This window comes from Schistocerca nitens, chromosome 1 (genome assembly GCF_023898315.1).
Source record: "Schistocerca nitens isolate TAMUIC-IGC-003100 chromosome 1, iqSchNite1.1, whole genome shotgun sequence".
Classification (NCBI taxonomy): Eukaryota; Metazoa; Arthropoda; class Insecta; order Orthoptera; family Acrididae; genus Schistocerca; species Schistocerca nitens.
In genome coordinates, this window is record NC_064614.1 from 273,188,842 (window position 1) to 273,209,836 (window position 20,995).

The following is a 20,995-nucleotide window of genomic DNA, read 5'->3' on the forward strand; positions in this document are numbered from 1 at the left end:
ACAGGGAGTGATACCGCACAATAAACTTGGTTTCGGTGCGGGTAGTGGCGGGTTAGACCTAAGCTGTTTTAGCTTCCCTGTAAAAATCAAACCAAATCAGCTTGATAGAAACCTATGTTGCGTTAAAATAATTTCGCATGCTGGGCCACAGCCTCACAAACAGATAACAAAAATGTAAATGCCATCGTTTCAGCCACTCATCTAATCAACATTCAAAGTTCCAAACATATTAAAATATTACTGCCCATCAGACCAGTGGATCATGTTCCTCTTCTTGTTACCACCACTAATGGTGACCAAATAAACAAATGAAAGAATGTTCATATTACTAACATAATTCAAAAATGTGGCCAATACCACATGGTTATCTTAATTTTGGAAACTATGGTATTTCACATTCTTGTCTCTTTCTTCTGTGCTATTTCTCTCTTTTAAGTTTTTGTTTTGGAAAAAAGGAAGGGGGCACTGCCACATTTATTTCAAAATAATTATATAAGTGACAGTGAAAAATGAAAAACACAAGAATACCATTGTTAGTGACGTTTATGTTAGTTTTCTTTTACTGACTGGGTATATTTGGGATCTACAATCAGAAAATGGAAAAACTGCATCATCAGCAAATTCGGGGCTACTAAATCACCACACAAATGCTAGTTACCCGTTTCACGCCCTGTTTAAGATCAGTAGTCAACCCAAGAGACACCTGAGTAGAAAGAATACAATGAAATGCGCAGTAAGTGTAAATTTTTAAGGCAAAATAGTGTAGGAGAAAAATATAAACAAAATCAATTCAAAGAGTTTTATAAGTAAATAGTGTGGGGCAAAAATTAGAAATTGAAAAATAAGTATCATATTATAAAGCCAATCATAACCATACCTCCAGAAGACCAACTGCCACAGACAAGGCAACACCAGTTGATCGGAGTGACCGTTTTCCTTGCGGAACTGGCCATGGATCACGCTGAAGCTCACCCAACATATCTGTCAGGCTGACATCACACTTGTGAACAGGTTGCAGAAATCTGTTTGAAAAAATAGTGAACAATTTCAACACCTGTAGTAATCAGCAAACAAAAATAAAAACTAACAGTAATACTTACTTTCTCATGGAAAATCTTTTCTGATTATGAAAATTAGACATACAGCTTGTAACACCAGAAGCATGATTAACAGCTTTGTCATGAGCTATATGCGATTAGATCACTGCTTGCTGAAATAATTAACCAGGAAAAAAGTCCTCAATGGGCTAGGCGTAGCTATGAAACCCAAATGGCTCTTGATTTTTTTTTAAACTGTTCTTATTGGTTAAGAGGACAATTAATTCAACAGGGGAGTAGTCCAATATACTTGCGGCTATGTAACTACCCCCTGAATCTGACTCACTCATCAGAAATGGAAGTAATTTTTTCATTTCTAATGTTATTTTTTAAACAGTGCACCTATTTTCGATTGTTACCAATAATATTCACAAGAGACTAAATGTACCACAAAGACGTTAGCATGCCTTGGTACTTAACAGTTGCTAATACATTTCATGAAACTTAATATATATAGGCCTTAGGCTAAATCCACATTTTTTTTCCAATGAATACTTAATAACTTATGCCTAAGTGTAAAAGCGTGAAAAAGCACACTAAAAACATAAAAAAGAAAGAAAGCTCAAATGTGATTACTTAGGAATAAGGTTTTCTATTGGAATGATATCACATGAACAAATGCTACAATAGTTGTTTCAAAATTCTTGAACTACAGAGAGGTGTGTTTGGCTCCCACATATCCTAACAAAATTTATAAAAAATAACATTTCATTTATAAACTATTTTCAATCATTTTGGACACAGGTTCAGAATTTAAGGTTTCCACTTATGTATTCAAAATTTCTAAATGGTACTAGTTTTAAAAATAGCTGATATGTAGATGTCGCAAAATTACAACTCTTTTAGCTTTTTCAATATTTTCTAAAATAGTTAAGAAACTTATGTACAATCAGTTAAGTGACACTTCTGAAAAAAGTATTATCTTCTCTCAGCAACAGCTTTTTCCCAAAAGGGATAAAGAAATACTACTATCATCGATCTCAAAATAATTAGCCTAGTGCTACCTGAATCTAAAAATGGGGACATATGATCAATAAAACTGCAGGATTTCAGTTATAACCAAACATTATCTGCTGCTATTACTGACTGTAAACCATTCACACATCTTTGGGGCAAACTGGAAAGACTGACAGTAAAGTGCTCCCCTCAGACTTATATACTGGTTGGGTGAGCCAGGCACGTATGAGTACATGCAAATCCTAGTGCAAGAAAGACCACAGGGGTGACAATTCCATGAAAGGAATTGTTTCACAAATTCTGGCTGACATGGAGACAGTATCATTATTCAATATCTACAACAGTTAACTACTGACAAGGTTGTATTCCACGTTTTCAAGGTTAAAACCATCATTATTATTGATTAAACCATTCTACAAATATATTTCAATAGCTGGAGTTCAGATGGTCCAAGGATTGATTAAGTTTCTTTTTGTCTTGATGCCACACTCCTATTTATGGTGTGGATAAGTATTTAATCTCATTCTTGAGACCTTTTGATGGGAGGAGTCCTCACTACACCCAAAATTACGAAGATTTTATCAACAGCTCTGCAACTCAAATTTGCTGTTTTTTTCCACTGAGTTATAATTTACCAAAGTTCCACTCACAGAGGCTTTATCCTTGATTGCAAGGCATTTTGATAAACCTTGTTTCAGCATGTGCTACTCCCAACTTACTTTTTTTAAAAAAATAACAACTTTTATGAACAAATAGACATGGCTGCTATGGTAATTTCCTTGTCTCCCTTGATGGAGAAATTGTATACAAGGTTTTGAGGAGCAGACACTGGACTCTGCAAGATTTAAGCCTGTCATCTTTTGAAGGTACTGGTGATGACTCTTTTGTAGCCTGAGGCCACGGTGAGAAGGAACATCACTCCTTGGAACATATGAATTCCATTCATTGGAATATCCACTGTACCACCACCTGGAAAAGAACAGATGCCCCACTTTCTTGCACACCTTTGTTCACCATAAAACTGATGGCACCCTGGGACACTGTGTTTTTCGCAAGCCAACACACACAGATTTGTACCTGCAAGCATACAGCAGTTATCCTGCACAGACCAATGGTGTCCTAAACACACCTGTCCACAGGGCAGATATGACTGCTGATAAGGATCATCTGTAGGAGAACTTGATATAATCTCAGATACGTTCTTGAAGAGAAAGGCTATTCACCATGGAAGATCCACAAGGCTTTGCAATTCATACCGAAGATACGTGTCCCACTGCAAGAAGTTGAAGAGGAAATGTTCAGGTCCCTGGTCGTCTTATGTCAAGTAGGGAGTCTTTCTTCTAAAATAGGTTGTATCCTTTCTAAACAAAAAGTCAAGGTTATTTTTCTTCCAGCATCAAAGATAGCCACACTCGTTCGCTTTGTGAAAGGCAATTTGTTTCTATGGAAGAAATCATGTATTAGATTCACTGTCAGAGTGGTTTCTCATATCACATACAGTTCAAGAATGCTGCACAGAACGTTGGTACTATATCCGTCTGCTACAGCCTGGTAAATCTGTCATACCTAAGCACTGTCTACAGGCAAGCAACTTTATGGACTACAAGAACGTCCAGATTTTAACACCCATTTCATCCTACAGGGGTTTGGTTTTCAGAGAAGTTATTTCTGTATGTTTAAAACTAGTCACCATTAAGCCAAGATTAACATAACACAGACAGAGAAATAATATGACTGAATACTTTTGCTGATACTTCTGGCAACAATGCTGGAATTCCACATGTAAGCCTCGTAACTTTTCAAATTACAGAGTACACTGGATAAGATTTCTATACATTCTGATTGATTATCCCCTTAGTGTTTTAGCCTGACACAATCTAGGCACACTTTGAGACTGTCTCTTATGTCACTGATGTGGAGGGATATTAGAACTCCTTTTTCAAAGTATCAAAATCATGCTAAACTCTCAGTATTACCGTCAAGAGAAATATTTCACTTACAGTTAAATCAGAATTCATAATTGTTCCATCAATTTCTTGGTGTATGTAATTAATGCTGCACAATAACTCTTTTTGCTTGGTTATCTTGCAGATGGATGTGGTTCAGTTCCAGTGGTCATCCTGCAGAAGCCTGTTTAGGGAACTAGGGACACTAACTACTGGTTCCAAATATATTTATTCCTTAATGAAATTTGTCATTAAAGATACATCACTTTTTCAAAGCAACAGCTCAATTCATGGAATCAATACTAGAAACAAGAATAATCTTCACAAAGATTTAAAGTCACTTAGTCTTGTACAAAAAGGTGTGCATTATTCAGGAACACACATTTTCAATAACTTGCCAGCAGCCATAAAAAGCTTAACAACCAATGAAATTCAGTTTAAGAGAAGCCTAAAGGATTTATTGGTGGCCAACTCCTTCTACTCCATTGATGAATTTCTCAGTAGAACTAACTGATTTGTGTGTGTGATATTATAACTTCTGCACAATTTCAGTGCAGTAATGTGTTCATTGTAAATAAGTACTATAGTAGTTGTATTACACATTTATTACCTTATAAATAAATAAATAAAACTTTTTTATTTTAAATTCAGTGCATTAGTATTTGAAAATGACTCTTTCATATAGTGTTCATTAAAAAATGACAATCATTCCACTTGGGACCTGTGGAATGGTACATTAGCTTATTTGTTTTAGTTGTAAATATTTGTCATGTATTGTTGTTTTTCTGACATGTTCTACATCCTGGAGGACCTCCTCACTACGGATCAATTGGAATGAAAGTAAATCTAATCTAATCTAATCCACTTCTTGAAAGTGTAAATGCAAAAAAGTGAATTGTGTACATGCACCATTCAGAAGTTTTATCTCAACCAAACTATCACTTTTCTTTTAAATGTATTAAAGTTCCAATGCATTTCTACAGTTAAGCATACCTGTTAGCAGGAGGCAATGGTTGACCACTTGGGCCACGTGGTTGTTGCGGTGGTTGTTGTGGTGCATTTGCAAACCTCCCAATACCCAACATGTCTTGTATTTGTTTTGCTGACAGATCTTTAGTGCCTCTGAAAACGTAACTTTTTGAACAACCTTCACATCCGAGTTCATGCACCTGCACCATCTTTCCAAATGTGATGAGACCGATGAGTGCATTTGGTGGCAGTAAGCTCAGTGACATCTGTAGTGAATCTTTCAATGCTCCAAGTTCTTCATCATCTACACACGTGTCCACAACCAACAGGAAAATTGGTGGGAGACACTGTGCTCTCTGTTGGCAAAGTATAGAAGACATGAAAGTTAGCAGAAGGTGTAGAAATTTCATAATTATGGGACTTTCTGAGTATGGATGTTCAAATGTCTGTGAATTTCTAAGGGACCAAACTGCTGAGGTCATCGGTCCCTAGTCTTACACACTACTTAAACTAACTTATGCTAAGAACACCACACACACCCATGCCCGAGGGAGGACTCCAACCTCCGGCAGGAGGGGCTGCGCAGTCCGTGACATGGCGCCCTAGACCGCACGGCCACTCCGCGCGGCGGGTATGCATGGAATGAGATGTTAAGCTGTATATACCCAATAACAAATATTTTTTACTAATTAGGTGAAAAATTTGTATTTCTGTTTTAAACATGAAATACAAGACAACGAAAATAAAATATAAAGGGCTAAAAGGTAACAAAATCTACTGTGCTTGCAAACAAGATAACTGCAGTCAGAAATGATTCTTTACAATGAAGAACTGAATGGAAGTCTGATAAGCAGAGATAAATACAAAACAACAAAAATACTAACAGAACAATGGTAACTAACATGGCAAAATAAAAAAAACAATAAAGTGAAAAAGGGGTAACAATGTATAGTCAAAAGCCACTGTGACCAGAAAGTGTGGTCATTCAGTGTTTGACGGCTGTAACGTGTACGCCAGACAACCTGTGCACTGTGAAATCCATATCAGTTTTGATTGCACGGAAATTTTATAATCGACATGCCCATCATTTGATATGGACATGCATAATACGAGCATATTTCGGAAAAAGTAAAGATACACCGTATGCCAGAGGAACAGAAGAGTTTTGGCGAGCAAGTTGGCAACACTGGTGTTAACCTTGAACCGTTAGCTTTCTCCTTGCGGTCGTTCGTCAGTTGAATGTTGCTTCTGGTTGGAGTAGGTCATGTTTAAAATGGCTGCACTGATTCAGAAACCCGCCAAATGCAAAGTGCGCTCTGTCATATGTTTTCTTCACGCAAAAGGTCAGCGACCAGCGGATATTCATAAAGAAATTGTTTCTGTTTATGGGAGCATTATGAATCAACAAAATGTAACGAAATGGTGTCATCATTTCTCTGAAGGTAGGACCGATGTTCATGACAAACAAAGACAGGTCGGCTGTCTGTGATCTTTGATGCCCTTCTTCGGAGAACGGAGGAAGCAATTCACGCGAATAGACGTCTCACATTGAAAGAATTGCATCAGATCATACCAGACGTGTCAATGACAACTCTTTATGACGTGACTGTCAAGTTAGGGTACAGGAAATTCTGTGCGTGCTGGGTTCCAAAACTGTTAATGGAAGAACACAAAAAGAAAAGGATAGGCTTTGCAGTAGACTTCCTCACACGCTATGCTGAAGCAGGTGATGAGTTCCTTGGTCACATTGCGACAGGCGACGAGACGTGGGTTTATCACATACACCTGAATCCAAGCAACAATCGATGCAATGGTGCCATTCGAATTCACCAAAAGCCAAGAAATGCAAAACGTCAATTTCAGCAAAGAAAATCATGGCTTCTGTTTTTTGGGACAGACAAGGCATTCTTCTGTTGGAATTTATGCCTTCTGGAACGACAATTAATGCTGCTGCATAGTGCCAGACTTTGAAATGTCTTCGAAGGGCAATTCAAAACAAACGCAGTGGAGTCCGCTTGCTTCATGACAATGCTCGGCCTCACACAGCGCTCGTAACCAAAGCACTACTCAAACAATTCAAATCTGACGTATTGGACCATCCGCCATACAGCCCGGACCTTGCGCCCACCGACTTCCATGTCTTCTGTTACCTGAAGGCACATCTTGGTGGAAAATCATTCCACGACGATGAAGAGATCAAAGATGAAGTTGAAATGTGGTTCCGACCACAGGAGGCAACCTTCTATGACTCTGGAATACAAAAGCTTGTGCACCGACTTAACAAATGTTTGGATAACGGGGGTGATTATGTCGAAAAATAACAAATAATCCAGTTAATAAGATGTAACTGACGTTTTCTAAATAAATGTTCTATTTAAGGACTGCGAGCCATTGTATCTTTACTTTTCGAAATGCCCTTGTATATACCAATGCCAATACCAATGGGCTCTATGTCCATATACACGTTTGGCAATCAAATAATTGCGGTCCATAGTGTACGGCAAGATGTTTTTCAACAAATACGTACAAACTGTGGAGCAGAAACCAAACTATCAAATCATATACAGAAGTTGGATGCTTCTCATTAATGTTGTTATGTTCTGGTCTCCAGTCCAAAAATGGTGTGATGCAGCTCTCCACACTACCCTATCCTGTGCCGAACTCTCTCTCTCTCTCTCTCTCTCTCTCTCTGACTAATTGCTACAACCTACATCCATTTGAGCCTGTTTAATCTATGGTCCCTTGATCTCCGTCTGTAATTTTTACCTCCCACACTTCCCTCCATTACCAAAATTATTCCTTCATGCTACCCGGATGTGCCATGTCAACTGATTGCTTCTTTTAATCAAGTTGTGCCATAAATTTCCTTTTCCATTTCAATCTGGTACCTCTTCATTAGATACTTGATCTACACCTACAGAAACAGCAACATCTACATAAATACTCCGCAAGCCGCTGAACAGTGCATGGCAGAGGGTACCTCATACCAGTACTATCTTTTACTTTCCTGTTCCACCCACAAATGGAACAAGGGAAAAATTGCAGTCTGTATGCCTCTGTACAAGCCCTAATTTCTCTTATCTTTGTGGTCCTTACAAAAAATGTATGTTGGCAGCAGCAGAATCATTCTGCAGTCAGCCTCAAATGCCAGTTCTCTGTTTGTCGTGCCAATCTAATCTTCAGCATTCTTCTGCAGCACCAAATTTCAAAAGCCCACTTCTCTCCTTGTCTCAACAACTAGTTGCCCACATTTCACTTCCGTACAAAGCTACACTCCAGAAAAATACTTCCAAACTCTTAAATTTATATTAGATGATAACAAACTCCATTTTTTCATAAATCCTTTTTGTGTTCTTGCCAGACTTCATGCTGTATCCTCTCTACTTCAGCCACCATCAGTTATTTTACTGCCCAAATAGCAAAACTCATGTACTAGTTTTACTGCCTGATTTCGTAATCTAATTTCTTCTTCTTTCTATAGAGTACTTTGAGGATGTGCAGTGATGGGGAAAGCTCATCCAATCTATTATCTGATCCTACCACCAACATTTTGCTGCATGAGCACAGTGCATCCGTCTCATGAACACCTACCTCTAAGGAGGCACTAATCAACTGAATGGAATGGCCAGTGGCAACTGCTGATATGAAGCCAATAGAGTGCTTGGGAAAAAATGAAATTTATGGCACAACTTGCTTAAAAGAGGGGGTTATTTAATAGGACACATCCTGAGACATAGAGGAATCAGTAATGGTGGAGTGAAGGGGAGGGGTAAAAATTGCAGAGAAAGATCAAGGCTTGATACAGTACGCAGATTCATATGGATATACGTTGTAGTAGTTATGCAGAGATGATGATGCTTGCACAGGATACTTTACCATGGAGAGCGCCATCGAACCAGCCTTCGAGCTGAAGATAACAACAACAACAACAACAACAAAGCTGTTTTACATAATGTACTATTTAATTTTTAAAATGTATTACAAGAAATGGTCTCATGCCTGAAATATTACAATGAAAACTAAATGTTCACGAAGTTTTACCCTTTTCAATGACAGAACAATTTTACCAGTACAGGTTTTTTTGTGAAAACAAAAGCACATTTAGGAATTGTTCAGCATGTGGCAGGACATGATCACAGTGACTAATCACGCAATTAGAATTTTGCACACATTGAAAAGGTGAAAAAAAATAGAAAGAAAACATTGCGCATTTGTGAAGAGTGGTACTGCATGGTTAATGAATGTAGGAAAAACTCTAAAATATATAACTTCACAGAAATTAAGCTAAGACTTCGGGATTAACCTAACCAATTTCCTAAGAAATGGAATTTGTTAAAGTGGAAGTATAAACTATATGTTTTGAGAAAGAGTGTCTTGATGAGGTAATCACTACGGAAACTCTTAACACAAAAAGAGAAGAGAAAATGTACATGTTCAATCCCGCAGATGTCCATGTACACACTGACACATACAAAAATCATCTGCTTTCTAATCCATTATTCTGTAAAATTCTTTACACTATAACATACTGCTGTCCGTACATGTCAGAATCTATTAAATTTTGCAGTTTTCAGACAAAGATGCGTCAGAGTGGCCTCTTGTCTGTGGCTGTCCAAACAAATTACTGCTTGTGTACTATTAGCAGCTGATATAGTAAAAGAAATTCTTCATGTCAGAATCAATAACACTAGTCACATGCACAGAGAGTTTGTTAATGATGAATGCCAGAGCAAGGCGTTTTACATGGAAGTAGAATCAACCCAACACCTGGAACATGCAATAGTCAACAGCAATCTGCAACTAATAAACTACAGAATAAAAATCTATTCTAAGAGTAAGAGCACAAGTGTCATAGAATACAGCACCTTTGGTGGCTGGTACAGATGCACTTTGACAGCGTTACAGAATTACACATAAAACCCATGTGACTTGCATTGCACTGTAGTGTCACTTCTGTCTGCTGCATCAGCCTCTGCCAGGAAAGCGGACTGGCGCCCAGAAACCTTGTAGAGAAATAGACTCATTGACCCAGTTGTGTTGTGCACCCAGAAGGCTCCTTTGCATTGATGGTTGTCAGAACCAACAGTGACAAAGCAGTTGGAACATGGTTGGGATGGTGTTGTGTTGTAGTCAGTGGAATTTCTTCTTGAAAGAGGTATGCAGCTTTCATGAGATCCAGTATGACAGTAGTGGTTTTGCCATTAACAATAACATCATGCGTTCAGTTTCCTCGTCATGCCACTTTATGCGTTCCTGAGTAAGGTGGTTGTAATAGGAGTTTGACGCTGTCACAGCATAACATTATGTGTGTGCACTTGTGAAGGTCTCGATGTACATACATATGACGGGTGCCATTTCTGGTCACTTCCTGGGGCCAGATGTGGGAGATGCAATATCTCAGTTGACAAATAACATCACCATTTATCTGATGGGTAGCTGCAAGGGCTGTGGATCCATAAACTCCCCTGGCAGGCATAACATTTCACTGTAAACAATTTCGGCAGTTGAAGCGTCCGAACACAGCTTGTAAGTGTTTCTCAGACTGAGCAAAATCATTGGCAAGGCTGTTGTCCAACTTGCATCATGGCACATCAGGGCTGTTTTCAGTGATCAGTGCCAGCATTCTACCTTTCCATTGTTTGTGGGGTGATACCTCATCATTTTATGATGCACAATGCCACAGAATGTAGCCAGCTGTGAAAATAGGTCTCACTCAAATTGACACCCGCAATACATCATGATACGTGAAGAGCAGCCAAAGTGTAACACCCAACTAGAAACAAAGGCAGAAGCTAAGGTCTCTGCCGAGATGTCTACTGGTGCAGCAGTCTATCATTGTAACTAAACAGCACTGACCATTCAATGGAGGTAAGGGACGACCATATCAATATGAATACACGCAAATCAAACTTGTATCCAGAAAATGCCCACTGACTCGTGCACATGTATGTTGACGTTGCTGCAGTGCCATTTAATACACGTCCATTCCCAGTCTTGGCAGTCTTTATTGACTCCTAGCCACACAAAACAATTGGAAACTAGTTGTGTTGTCACACAAACTCTTGGATGGCATAGGTTATGTATATTATCGAAAGCGCACACTTCAGCACCATGGGTAGGAAAAGTCGAGGTTTGCCACTGGACACACCACAGTACAATTTGGCCTCAGTGCTGGGAATCTCTACTGTCTTAAGTTTCAGCAATTATTTAGAGTCTTCAAGCATGTCGTGCAGCTCCTGGTATGATTATTATACCACTGCAAGTTCTGTGAAATTCATTGAACGAGTGATGCTGCTAACACAGGAGAGGCAGTCAGCCACTACACTGTCTATTCCAGAAACATGTTTTACATCCGTGCCAAATGAGAAAGGTAGGCCAACTGGTTGTGTTGCCAAGGTGTTATTTTGTTGAAAGGCATATGTGAGTGGATGATGGTCAGTAAAGGTGGTAAATTCTCTGGCCTCCAGTTGAGATCAGAAATATTTAATGGCTACATAGATTGCTTAAAGCTATTGGTTGTAGGCGCTCCATTCCTGCTGAGACGGAGACAGCTTGAACACGAAGAATGCTAGCTGCTGCCAGGCTCCATCAGAACACTGCACCAATTGCCGTCTGACTCCCATCTACTAACAATGCCAAATGTGAGCTCGGTTCTGGCCATGCGAGTAATGCCGTGTCGCTGTACCCTGCTGAGATTTTTTTCACGCACCCATGAATCTAGTGAGTTTCCCTTGTTTTTCAGGCCAGAGAGTGACGCTGTTAATGACACTTTCTACTCCACCATGTAAGCTAGAAGTTGGCGATAGAAATTGAGGATGCCAACGAAATGACATAACGCCTTACAGGTCTTTGCTGGGTCATCTGCTGAATGGCTTCAACTTTCTCTGGCAAGTGTAGCAAACCCGACAATGTGATCCCGCAGCCCATAACATCAAGTTGTGCCTGCCCAAAGACACACTTGGCACTATTTAGAGTGGTGCCACACTGTTTCAATCTTCTGAACACTTAAGTAAGATGCTGGTGATGTTGCTCTGGAGAGGTAGAGAAGATATGAATGTCATCAACAAAAGCAAAGCAAAAGTTTAGCCCTTGTAGCATGGAGCTGATGAACCTTTGGGATGTTTGCGCTGTTTCATAGGTCAAATGTCATGAACTGATTCGCACAAAGGCCAAAAGGAGTGATAACTGTTTCCTTCCGTGTATCTGCTTCTGCCACCAGAATCTGCGTATATGCCTTTGCACAGTCTAAAACACCGAATACTGTCATGCCACATAATGCACGATTATAGTCCCAAAGCAAGGGTAAGGGTACAGGGTAACAATCGGGGACAGTTCTAGCATTCAGAGCCTGATAATCACCACTACGGCGCCATGCACTGTTCTTCTTTGGTACCAAGTGTAGAGGAGATGACCATTGCTACTCGACAGCTGCATCATACTTTCACGAATCATGCTGTCACATTCCGTTTTTGCTGTGGCAAGTCGATCTGGTATCACGTGCCAAGTGTGGTGGACCTTCTGTAGTCTGTAAGTGATGCACTGTGTCATGGGATACCTCCTTCGGTGTTCCTGGAGGTCTTGTCAGTGCTGGGAAACTCTTCAATAAGTTGGTGTACCAAAAGCTGCCATGTCACACGCGTTCAGCCATGAGCATTGTCGCAACTCGACAAAAACCTGCAGCTGTTAATCCAGTGATGCCGCCAACAAGCTGCATATTCACCATGTTTAGAAGCAGTTGACAATGTGCCAACAAATTCGCACCTACTATGGGTTGTGACACATATGCAATGGTGAAATACCATACAAAGTCGCACCAAAGTCAAAGGTCTGGGCTGAGTCACAGCGTTCCGTACGTCGTTATAGCTGAATTGTTGATGGCTGCCAAACAGAAGTGGATGCACAGCTGTTGCTGCGCAATTTCATGAACAGAAAGATATATCAATCAGAACCAAAGTTTCGGAGGTATTTCTGCCCAGACTTATAGTCACTGACAAATAGGCGCTGAGACAGTGCCCAGCAATCGACTGACATGCCTACATCCTGCTATTGCCGCTGACATTTGGTGTGAGTAGGGCATCATACACTTGTTTGCATGTTCCCCAAAACTCCTATGATAGCAGCAAATGGCGGGTTTGTACCTGATGTTAAGGAAGTGGTGGACGAGTGCCTCCTGAACTGTTCACAACAATGACCCCTGTCTCTGCTGCAGTCATGCCAACTCAATAATTCTCACATCTTCTTGGTCAGTAAATCCACTTTGGTGGGCAGCAAGTCGTAGCCAGCCCATGTTACTGTTTGCAACGACATGCTGTTGCACACTGCCACTAGTGTGCTCACTGGTGCAAGTGTTATAGCATCAAATATTTTATCATTTAGTTCCACTACTGGCTCATGATAAAATAATAGCTTTGACCTGTAGTGGCAACTGATTGCTCCACAGTGTGCACAAAAATATATCAGGCGCAGTTCCCATATCTACCTTACACTGCAAGTGTCACAAATATTGAGGGGTCTTCTGTCACCAATGTCTTCTCGGTTTCGGACCTGTTCAATGCGTTCTTCCTGTGAAGTGGAAACCCATCGTATCAGTTCCATTTTTAACTTCTGATATGCAGAGAGGTGATCACATCTTCTATCCCCGCTGCGTATCTCTTACCCAGCTGACTCACAACGATTGCAAATTTTGTTGCATCTGCTGTTATTCCAGTGTTGAAAAAACTCGCTTCCATCTGCACAAATCATAAAGCTGGGTTATGCACAAAAAATGGTGGCAAACACACGGTGAGTCAAGAGACTGAAGGCAAGGGCTCCGTCAATGCATCCATCATGTCAAATGTGTATCCTTCCTGTGATACAACGAGGCTGATTCTATCACACCGGCATCACCAGTGTTTGTTTGGGGTTTAAGGGCGCTCAACTACTGAGGTCATTAGCGCCCAGTCACAATTGTTAGAGCACATAGAATCTAGTAAAACTCAAGGGGGGGGGGGGGGGGGACACCAGAAAGTTCTTACAAAGATGCAGATAAAATAAGTGAAAGAGTTAGATGTCTTTGGACAAGCCAGTCAAAGTAATAAAACGAAGAACACGAGCAGCTGCTCGAGCATCATCAGCTAAAATATCCTGTAATGTAGATGGCAGAGACAGGACACCACGAGATTGACTAAAACGGGGACACGACAATAAAACATGGCGCACTGTCAAGGCATGACCACAAGGGCACTGCGGGGCCGGGTCACCGGAGAGCAGGTAGCGGTGGCTAAACCGGCAATGCCCAATCCGCAACCTGGTCAGAAGGACCTCTTCTCGCCGAGATGGTTGGGAGGAGGTTGTCCAAGCAGTTGGGAACGGTTTTACTGCCCGGAGCTTATTTCCTTGAAGTGATGACCAAGTATCCCACCACAATGACACAAGCCTCTGACAAACAACCCCACTTATGTCAGATGACGGGACACAATGGGAGGCTGGCCGAGGCAGGAGGACTGCAGCCTTGGCTGCAGCATCAGCAGCCTCATTCCCAGGCACTCCTACATGGCCAGCAACCCACAGAAAGCTGGCAGGAGAGCCATCATCAGAATGGAGGGACTGCTGGATCTGTTGCACCAAGGGATGGAGCGGATATGGAGCTCCAAGGCTCTGAAGAGCACTGAGTGAATCAGAGCAGAGTACATACGATGAATGGCGGTGGCGGCGGGCATACTGAACGGCCTGATGGAGAGCAAAAAGCTCGGCCGTAAAGCTGGAACACTGGTCGAGGAGCCGGTATTTAAAGGTGACAAGCCCCGACGACAAATGATGATGATGATGTTTGGTTTGTGGGGCGCTCAACTGCGTGGTTATCAGCGCCCGTACAATTTCCCAACCTTTGCTCAGTCCAATTTCGCCACTTTCTTGGATGATGACGAAATGATGAGGACAACACAAACACCCAGTCATCTCGAGGCAGGTGAAAATCCCTGACCCCGCCGGGAATCGAACCCGGAACCCCGTGCTCGGGAAGCGAGAACGCTACCCGACGACAAAGGCACAGCCGACACTATCGTCAGTTTTGGAGCCATCAGTGTAATTAAAGGTGTGACTGTCAAGTCGCGCACGAAGTTCGACAAACCGTGAGCAATACACTGCAGCCGGAGTACCCTCCTTCGGGAGCGAGCTGAGGTCGAGATAAATATGAACCGGAGCCTGGAGCCAAGGTGGTGTCGGGCTCTCACCCTCTCTGAAGGTGGTAGGGAGGGCAAAATCCAATTGTCGAAGCAGGCGACGAAAGCAGACTCCAGGGGGCAGCAGGGCAGACACATACAACCCATACTGACGGTCGAGAGAATCGGCGAAGAAGGACTGATAAGAGGGGTGGTCGGGCATTGACAACAGCCGGCAGGCATACCGACAAAGCAGTACGTCGCGCCGGTAGGTCAATGGTAATTCGGCAGCTTCAGCATAAAGACTCTCGACGGGACTAGTGTAGAATGCTCCAGTCGCAAGACGTAACCCCCAATGGTGGATGGAGTTGAGACGGCGTAAGAGGGATGGCCGAGCAGACGAGTACACGAGGCTCCCATAATCCAGCTTTGATCGGACTATGGACCGATACAAGCGAAGCAGGACAGTGCGATCCACTCCCCAAGATGAACCACTAAGAACTCTGAGGACATTAAGGGAACGTGTACAACGGGCAGCCAAATAAGAGACGTGCGGAGACTAACAAAGTTTCCTGTCCAGTGTGAGCCCTAGAAACTTAGTTGTTTCCACGAATGGGAGAACAACGGGACTGAGATGTAAGGATGGCGGAAGGAACGCTTTATATCGCCAAAAGTTGATACAAACTGTCTTCTCTTCAGAGAACCGGAAGCCATTTGCCACACTCCATGAGTATAGGCTGTCTAGACAACGCTGAAGGCAGCGCTCCAGGAGGCATGTTCTCTGGGCACTGCAGTAGATCGCGAAGTCATCGACAAAAACAGAGCCTGAGACATTAGGTGGAATGCAATCCATAATGGGATTGATCGCTATGGCAAAAAGGGCTACGCTCAAGACGGAGCCCTGAGGCACTCCGTTATCCTGGAGGAAGACGTCGGACAATACGGAACCCACACGTACCCGAAACTTTCGATCTGTTAAAAAGGAATCAATAAAAAGGGGCAGGCGACCGCGTAGACCCCACCTGTGCATAGTGCGGAGGATACCTCCTTTCCAACAGGTATCATAAGCCTTCTGCAAATCGAAGAACACGGCTACCGTTTGGCGCTTTCGCAAAAAGTTGGTCATGATGAATGTCAACAAGGTCACAAGGTGGTCAACAGCGGAGCGGCGGCGACGAAAGCCGCATTGAACATTGGTAAGTAGCCGTTGAGATTCAAGAATCCAAACTAACCGAGCGTTAACCATGCGCTCCATCACCTTACAGACACAGCTTGTAAGAGAAATGGGGCGGTAACTAGAAGGAAGGTGTCTATCCTTCCCGGGTTTGGGTATAGGAACAACGACGGCGTCACGCCAACACATGGGAACCTGACCTTCGGTCCAGACTCGATTGTAGGTACGAAGAAGGAAGCTTTTGCCCGCTGGAGAAAGGTGTGCCAGCATCTGAACATGAATGGCATCGGGCCCCGGAGCAGAGGACCGGGACAGTGCAAGTGCACGTTCGAGTTCCCGCATAGTAAAGGGGGCATTTTAATTTTCCAGATTCAGCGAGTGGAAGGAAGGTCGCCGAGCCTCTTCTGCCGCTTTCCTGGGAAGGAAGGCAGGGTGGTAATGGGCGGAGCTTGAAACCTCCGCGAAAAAGCGGCCGAAGGCATTGGAGACAGCCACAGGATCAACAAGGACCTCATTACCTGTAGTCAGGCCAGGTACCGAGGTGTGGGCCTTAATGCCCGACAGCCGGCGCAGGCCACCCCAGACGACAGAAGAGGGAGTAAAACTGTTAAAGGAGCTGGTGAAAGAGGCCCAACAAGCTTTTTTGCTGTCTTTGATGACTCTACGGCATTGCGCTCGGAGTCGTTTGTATCCAATACAATTCGCCAACGTAGGATGGCGGCGAAAGGTGCGTAAAGCACGTCGTCGAGCACGGATAGCGTCTCTACAAGCCTCATTCCACCAGGGGACGGAAATGCGATGTGAAGAAGAGGTAGTAAGAGGAATGGAACGTTCGGCAGCATTGATGATAACAGCCGTGAGGTATTCGATCTGACTGTCACAACTGAGAAAATCGTGGTCCGGAAAGGTCGCCAGGGAGGAGTAAAGTCCCAGTCAGCTTTCGGTATGTTCCAGCTCGAAGGACGTGGGGATGGGGTGTGGTGCAGGAGACGAACGACACAGGGGAAGTGGTCGCTCGAATACGTGTCAGAAAGGACATACCACTCAAACCAACGGGCAAGAGTGGTAGAACAGATCGAGAGGTCCAAGTGGGAGTAGGTATGAGTAGAGTCCGAGAGGAAAGTCGGGGCACCAGTATTGAGGCAGACAAGATTGAGATGGTTGAAGACATCCGCCAAGAGGGAGCCTCTCTGACAGGATACAGGAGAGCCCTAAAGGGGTTGATGAGCATTGAAGTCGCCAAACAACAAAAACGGCGGAGGAAGCTGAACAATCAGGTGCATCATGTCAGCCCGACTAACTGCGGATGACGATGGAGTGTAGACGGTACAAACAGAAAAAGTAAAGGCAGAAAGAGTAATACGGACAGCTACTGCTTGGAGTGGGGTGGTCAATGGGATGGGATGGTAATTAACATCGTCCCGAACGAGCAACATGACCCCACCATGAGCTGGAATACCGTCCACAGGGGTGAGGTCAGACCGCTCCGAGGTGTAGTGGGTAAAAGCAATACGGTCAGTTGGGTGCAACTTGGTTTCCTGGAGACCAAGGACGAGCGGACAGTGCAGGCGAAGGAGCAATTGTAATTCCTCCCGATTAGATTGAATACCTCTTATGTTCCAATGTAACAAAGCCATCGCTAGTCAGAAAAAAGGGGGAACGAAACGGGTGAAGAGCTGGTCACCTCGACGGCCGCGGAGGGCCAGGTTTCGAGGGAACAACGCTACAACCGGCGGGAGGCGGATCCTGTTCCATCGAGTCGTCGCCAGCTGCGGCCACTTTCCCGGGTTGCGTAGGAGGGGCAGCATCATTCACCGACGAGAGGCCAGCTGAGCGCCTGGCAGCAGAGCATCCCGGCGAAACTGAGGACGGCCGGGAGCAGCGACTCGCGGATGGAGCGTCAGTCGAAACGCGCCGGGGTGGAGAGGGGGATAAAGACTTCTTCTTGGAGGCCTTCTTGGAAGTCCGAAGAGGCACGGGGATGGTGGGCTGGACCCGAAGAAGGTCCTCACGTGCGGGGTCCGTTTTGGAACGCTGGACCTCGGAAACCGAGGTCCGGAACGTTTCCCCGATGGACGCCTGAGAAGAGGATCGCTTCTCAGACGGCGGAGGGGGAAGAGGAGGAAGGGTGGCCCCTGGGGCAGAGGGAACAGGGGCCGCGAGGTAGGAGGATTTGGAAGGGAGGGATTTGGGAGGCAGAGGCAGAGACCCCGGATGGGGTGAGGAGGTGGAGGGGGGACAGGATAGGGGTGAGGATACTGTGGAAGGAGTGGACACGACTGAGGCAAACGAAGTTGTCAACGTCACGGGATGGAGGCGGTCATACTTCTTCCTGGCCTCAGAATAAGAGAGACGATCCAAAGTTTTTAATTCTTGAATCTTCTTCTCCATCTGATACGCGGGGCAGTCTAAAGATCTAGGCGAGTGGATGCCAGGACAATTGACGCACCGAGGTGGTGGGGTGCATGTATGTTCCTCACGAAGAGGACATCCACAATCGCCACAAAGGGGCTCAGCCTCACACTGTGACGACATGTGCCCAAAGCGCAAACACCGAAAGCAGCGCATAGGAGGCGGGACGTAAGGTCGCACGTCGCACCGGTAGCACATCACCTTTACCTTCTCCGGGAGAACGTCCCCCTCGAAGGCGAGGATAAAGGCCCCGGTGTCGATGCGACGGTCTTTGGGGCCGCGCTGGACTCGCCGGACGAAATGCACGCCTCGGCGCTCCAGGTTGGCCCTGAGCTCCTCATCAGATTGCAGCAGGAGGTCCCGATGAAAAATAACCCCATGTGTCCTATTCAGTGCCAGATGCGGGACAATGGACACTGGGATGTCCCCTAGTCGGTCGCACGCCTGGAGCGCCACCGACTGTGTGGCGGAGGTGGTCTTTATAAGAACAGACCCCGAACGCATTTTACTGAGAGCCTCGATTTCCCCGAAGATGTCCTCGATGTGCTGGACAAAGAACATGGGCTTGGAGGTGGCGAACGTCCCCCCATCGGTCCGAGAACAGACTAAATAGCGGGGGAAGAACTTCGCCCCAAGCCGGCGGGCCTGTCCTTCCTCCCAGGGAGTGGCCAAGGGGGAAAGGGCAGGAGAACCAGAACCAGAGACAGTACCTTTCTTTTTAAAAGACTCTGCCGCAGATCGACCTGATACATGTTGACGTTTCATCTGCGAAACGTCCGCCCCGATACCACCCACTCCGACCAGGGGCTCTCCCCACGGGTGCCACCACCTGGCAGGATGACCGTTGCCGGGAGTCCTGATGCCCCAAGGAGACGGGCATCTACTCCTTGGCCGACGTGGGGAGGGTGCAGCTCAGGTATCGGCAGTACGATCCCTGTGTTGTCAGGGGGCTACAGCCTAGAGGGTACATGACGACCCCACCACAACGGGCTGGCTACCGTGCTGGATTTCGGGTGCCATGGAAAGTCCATCATGATCGCAGGTGCAGTTGGGGACGCACTATGGGCGTAACTTGTGCAACCCATCGGGCGTTTAGGCCTAATTTGAGGAATAGTGGGTGTGGTTACAACGCCGTTACAATGCTGAGTGCAAAGCTCTTAGTGCACTGAGGACAAGTGATACATCACGTAAGGCGTCTTTCCCCAAAAGGCTCGTACTTCTGTAGAATTTTGAAAAATGGAGGTCAAACCCCAAGGGGGACCATCACATGGAAGGCCGAAACGGTTGAAACTCCTTTTAGTCGCCTCTTACGACAGGCAGAAATACCTCGGGCCTATTCTTACCCCGGACCCGCAGGGGGGCATCACCAGTGTTGGAGCGGCTGTGTGTCTGTGGCTACCTGAACAAATTACTGCATACTATTAGCCGCTGATATAGTGAAAGAGACTCTTTGCATCAGAATCAGTAACACAGATGCATAGAGAGGTGGTTAATGACAAATGTTAGATCAAGGTGTTTTACATGGAAGTAGAACTGACCTGACAACCAGAGTATGCAACAGTCAAAAAGCAACAGAATAAAAAACTATGCTAAGAGTAAGTGCAAAAGCATCATAGAATACAGCACCTCTAGTGGCTGATGCAGAAGCACTTTGAAAGTGTTGCAAAATTACATGTAAAACCACACAACTTGCACTGCACTGTAGTGTCACCTTTGTCTGCTATACATGCAAGACAATGTGAATACAAGTTTGCACATATCATGCAGTGCAAAATTTATTTTAATGCAAACAATTATCATAAGAATTTTACACACTTTCTGAACTAAATAAAAATTAAAAATTTTGAATACAAACCTAAAGACTTTCTTGTGTATTTGCCTTTAGACCAGAAACAAGTATATTTTTACAAACTTTTTTTTATAAGTTATCGTTTTCTATCACGACAAGTTTTATGCCTATTGTCATAGAAGAAGCTGGTTAGCACCATGGTGTAGAGGTTCTGATACTAAACTGTTGCATGGAGGGTCACGAGTTCAAAACTCACCTGGACTGTACAATTTTAATTTCTATATTCGGTTCGAGTACATTCTAGAAGTAGCCTATCCACAAATGTCAAGAATCATTGCACTGAAATGTTCTGATGAATAAACTTCGTTAAGTGAAGTTAGTGTTCGTCATTCATCTACTTACACCTTCTTTTTTTTACAAGACATTATTCTGACGTAGACGCTGGGTATTGGAAATTGTGATAGCGCACATTATCGACGACACAGTGGCTCCCATCAGGCCACGACAGAACC

At 44.1% G+C, this 20,995-nt stretch overlaps 1 protein-coding gene across 6 annotated transcripts in view; it reads right to left on the reverse strand.

Annotated features, from left to right (window-relative positions):
• The window catches only part of LOC126248056 (protein transport protein Sec23A), a 105,932-nt gene that overhangs the window by 68,423 nt on the left and 16,514 nt on the right, over positions 1-20,995 (reverse strand). For 3 of the 6 annotated variants that reach the window (XM_049948715.1, XM_049948706.1, XM_049948698.1), the window contains exons 5-7: positions 4,994-5,325; positions 878-1,022; positions 659-703 (exon numbers count right to left, since the gene is read on the reverse strand). In XM_049948715.1, the coding sequence (XP_049804672.1) occupies positions 659-703; positions 878-1,022; positions 4,994-5,325 (522 nt within the window). The remainder of the gene's footprint in view (positions 1-658; positions 704-877; positions 1,023-4,993; positions 5,326-20,995) is intronic. The other 3 variants (XM_049948734.1, XM_049948724.1, XM_049948739.1) reach the window with 1 other exon arrangement.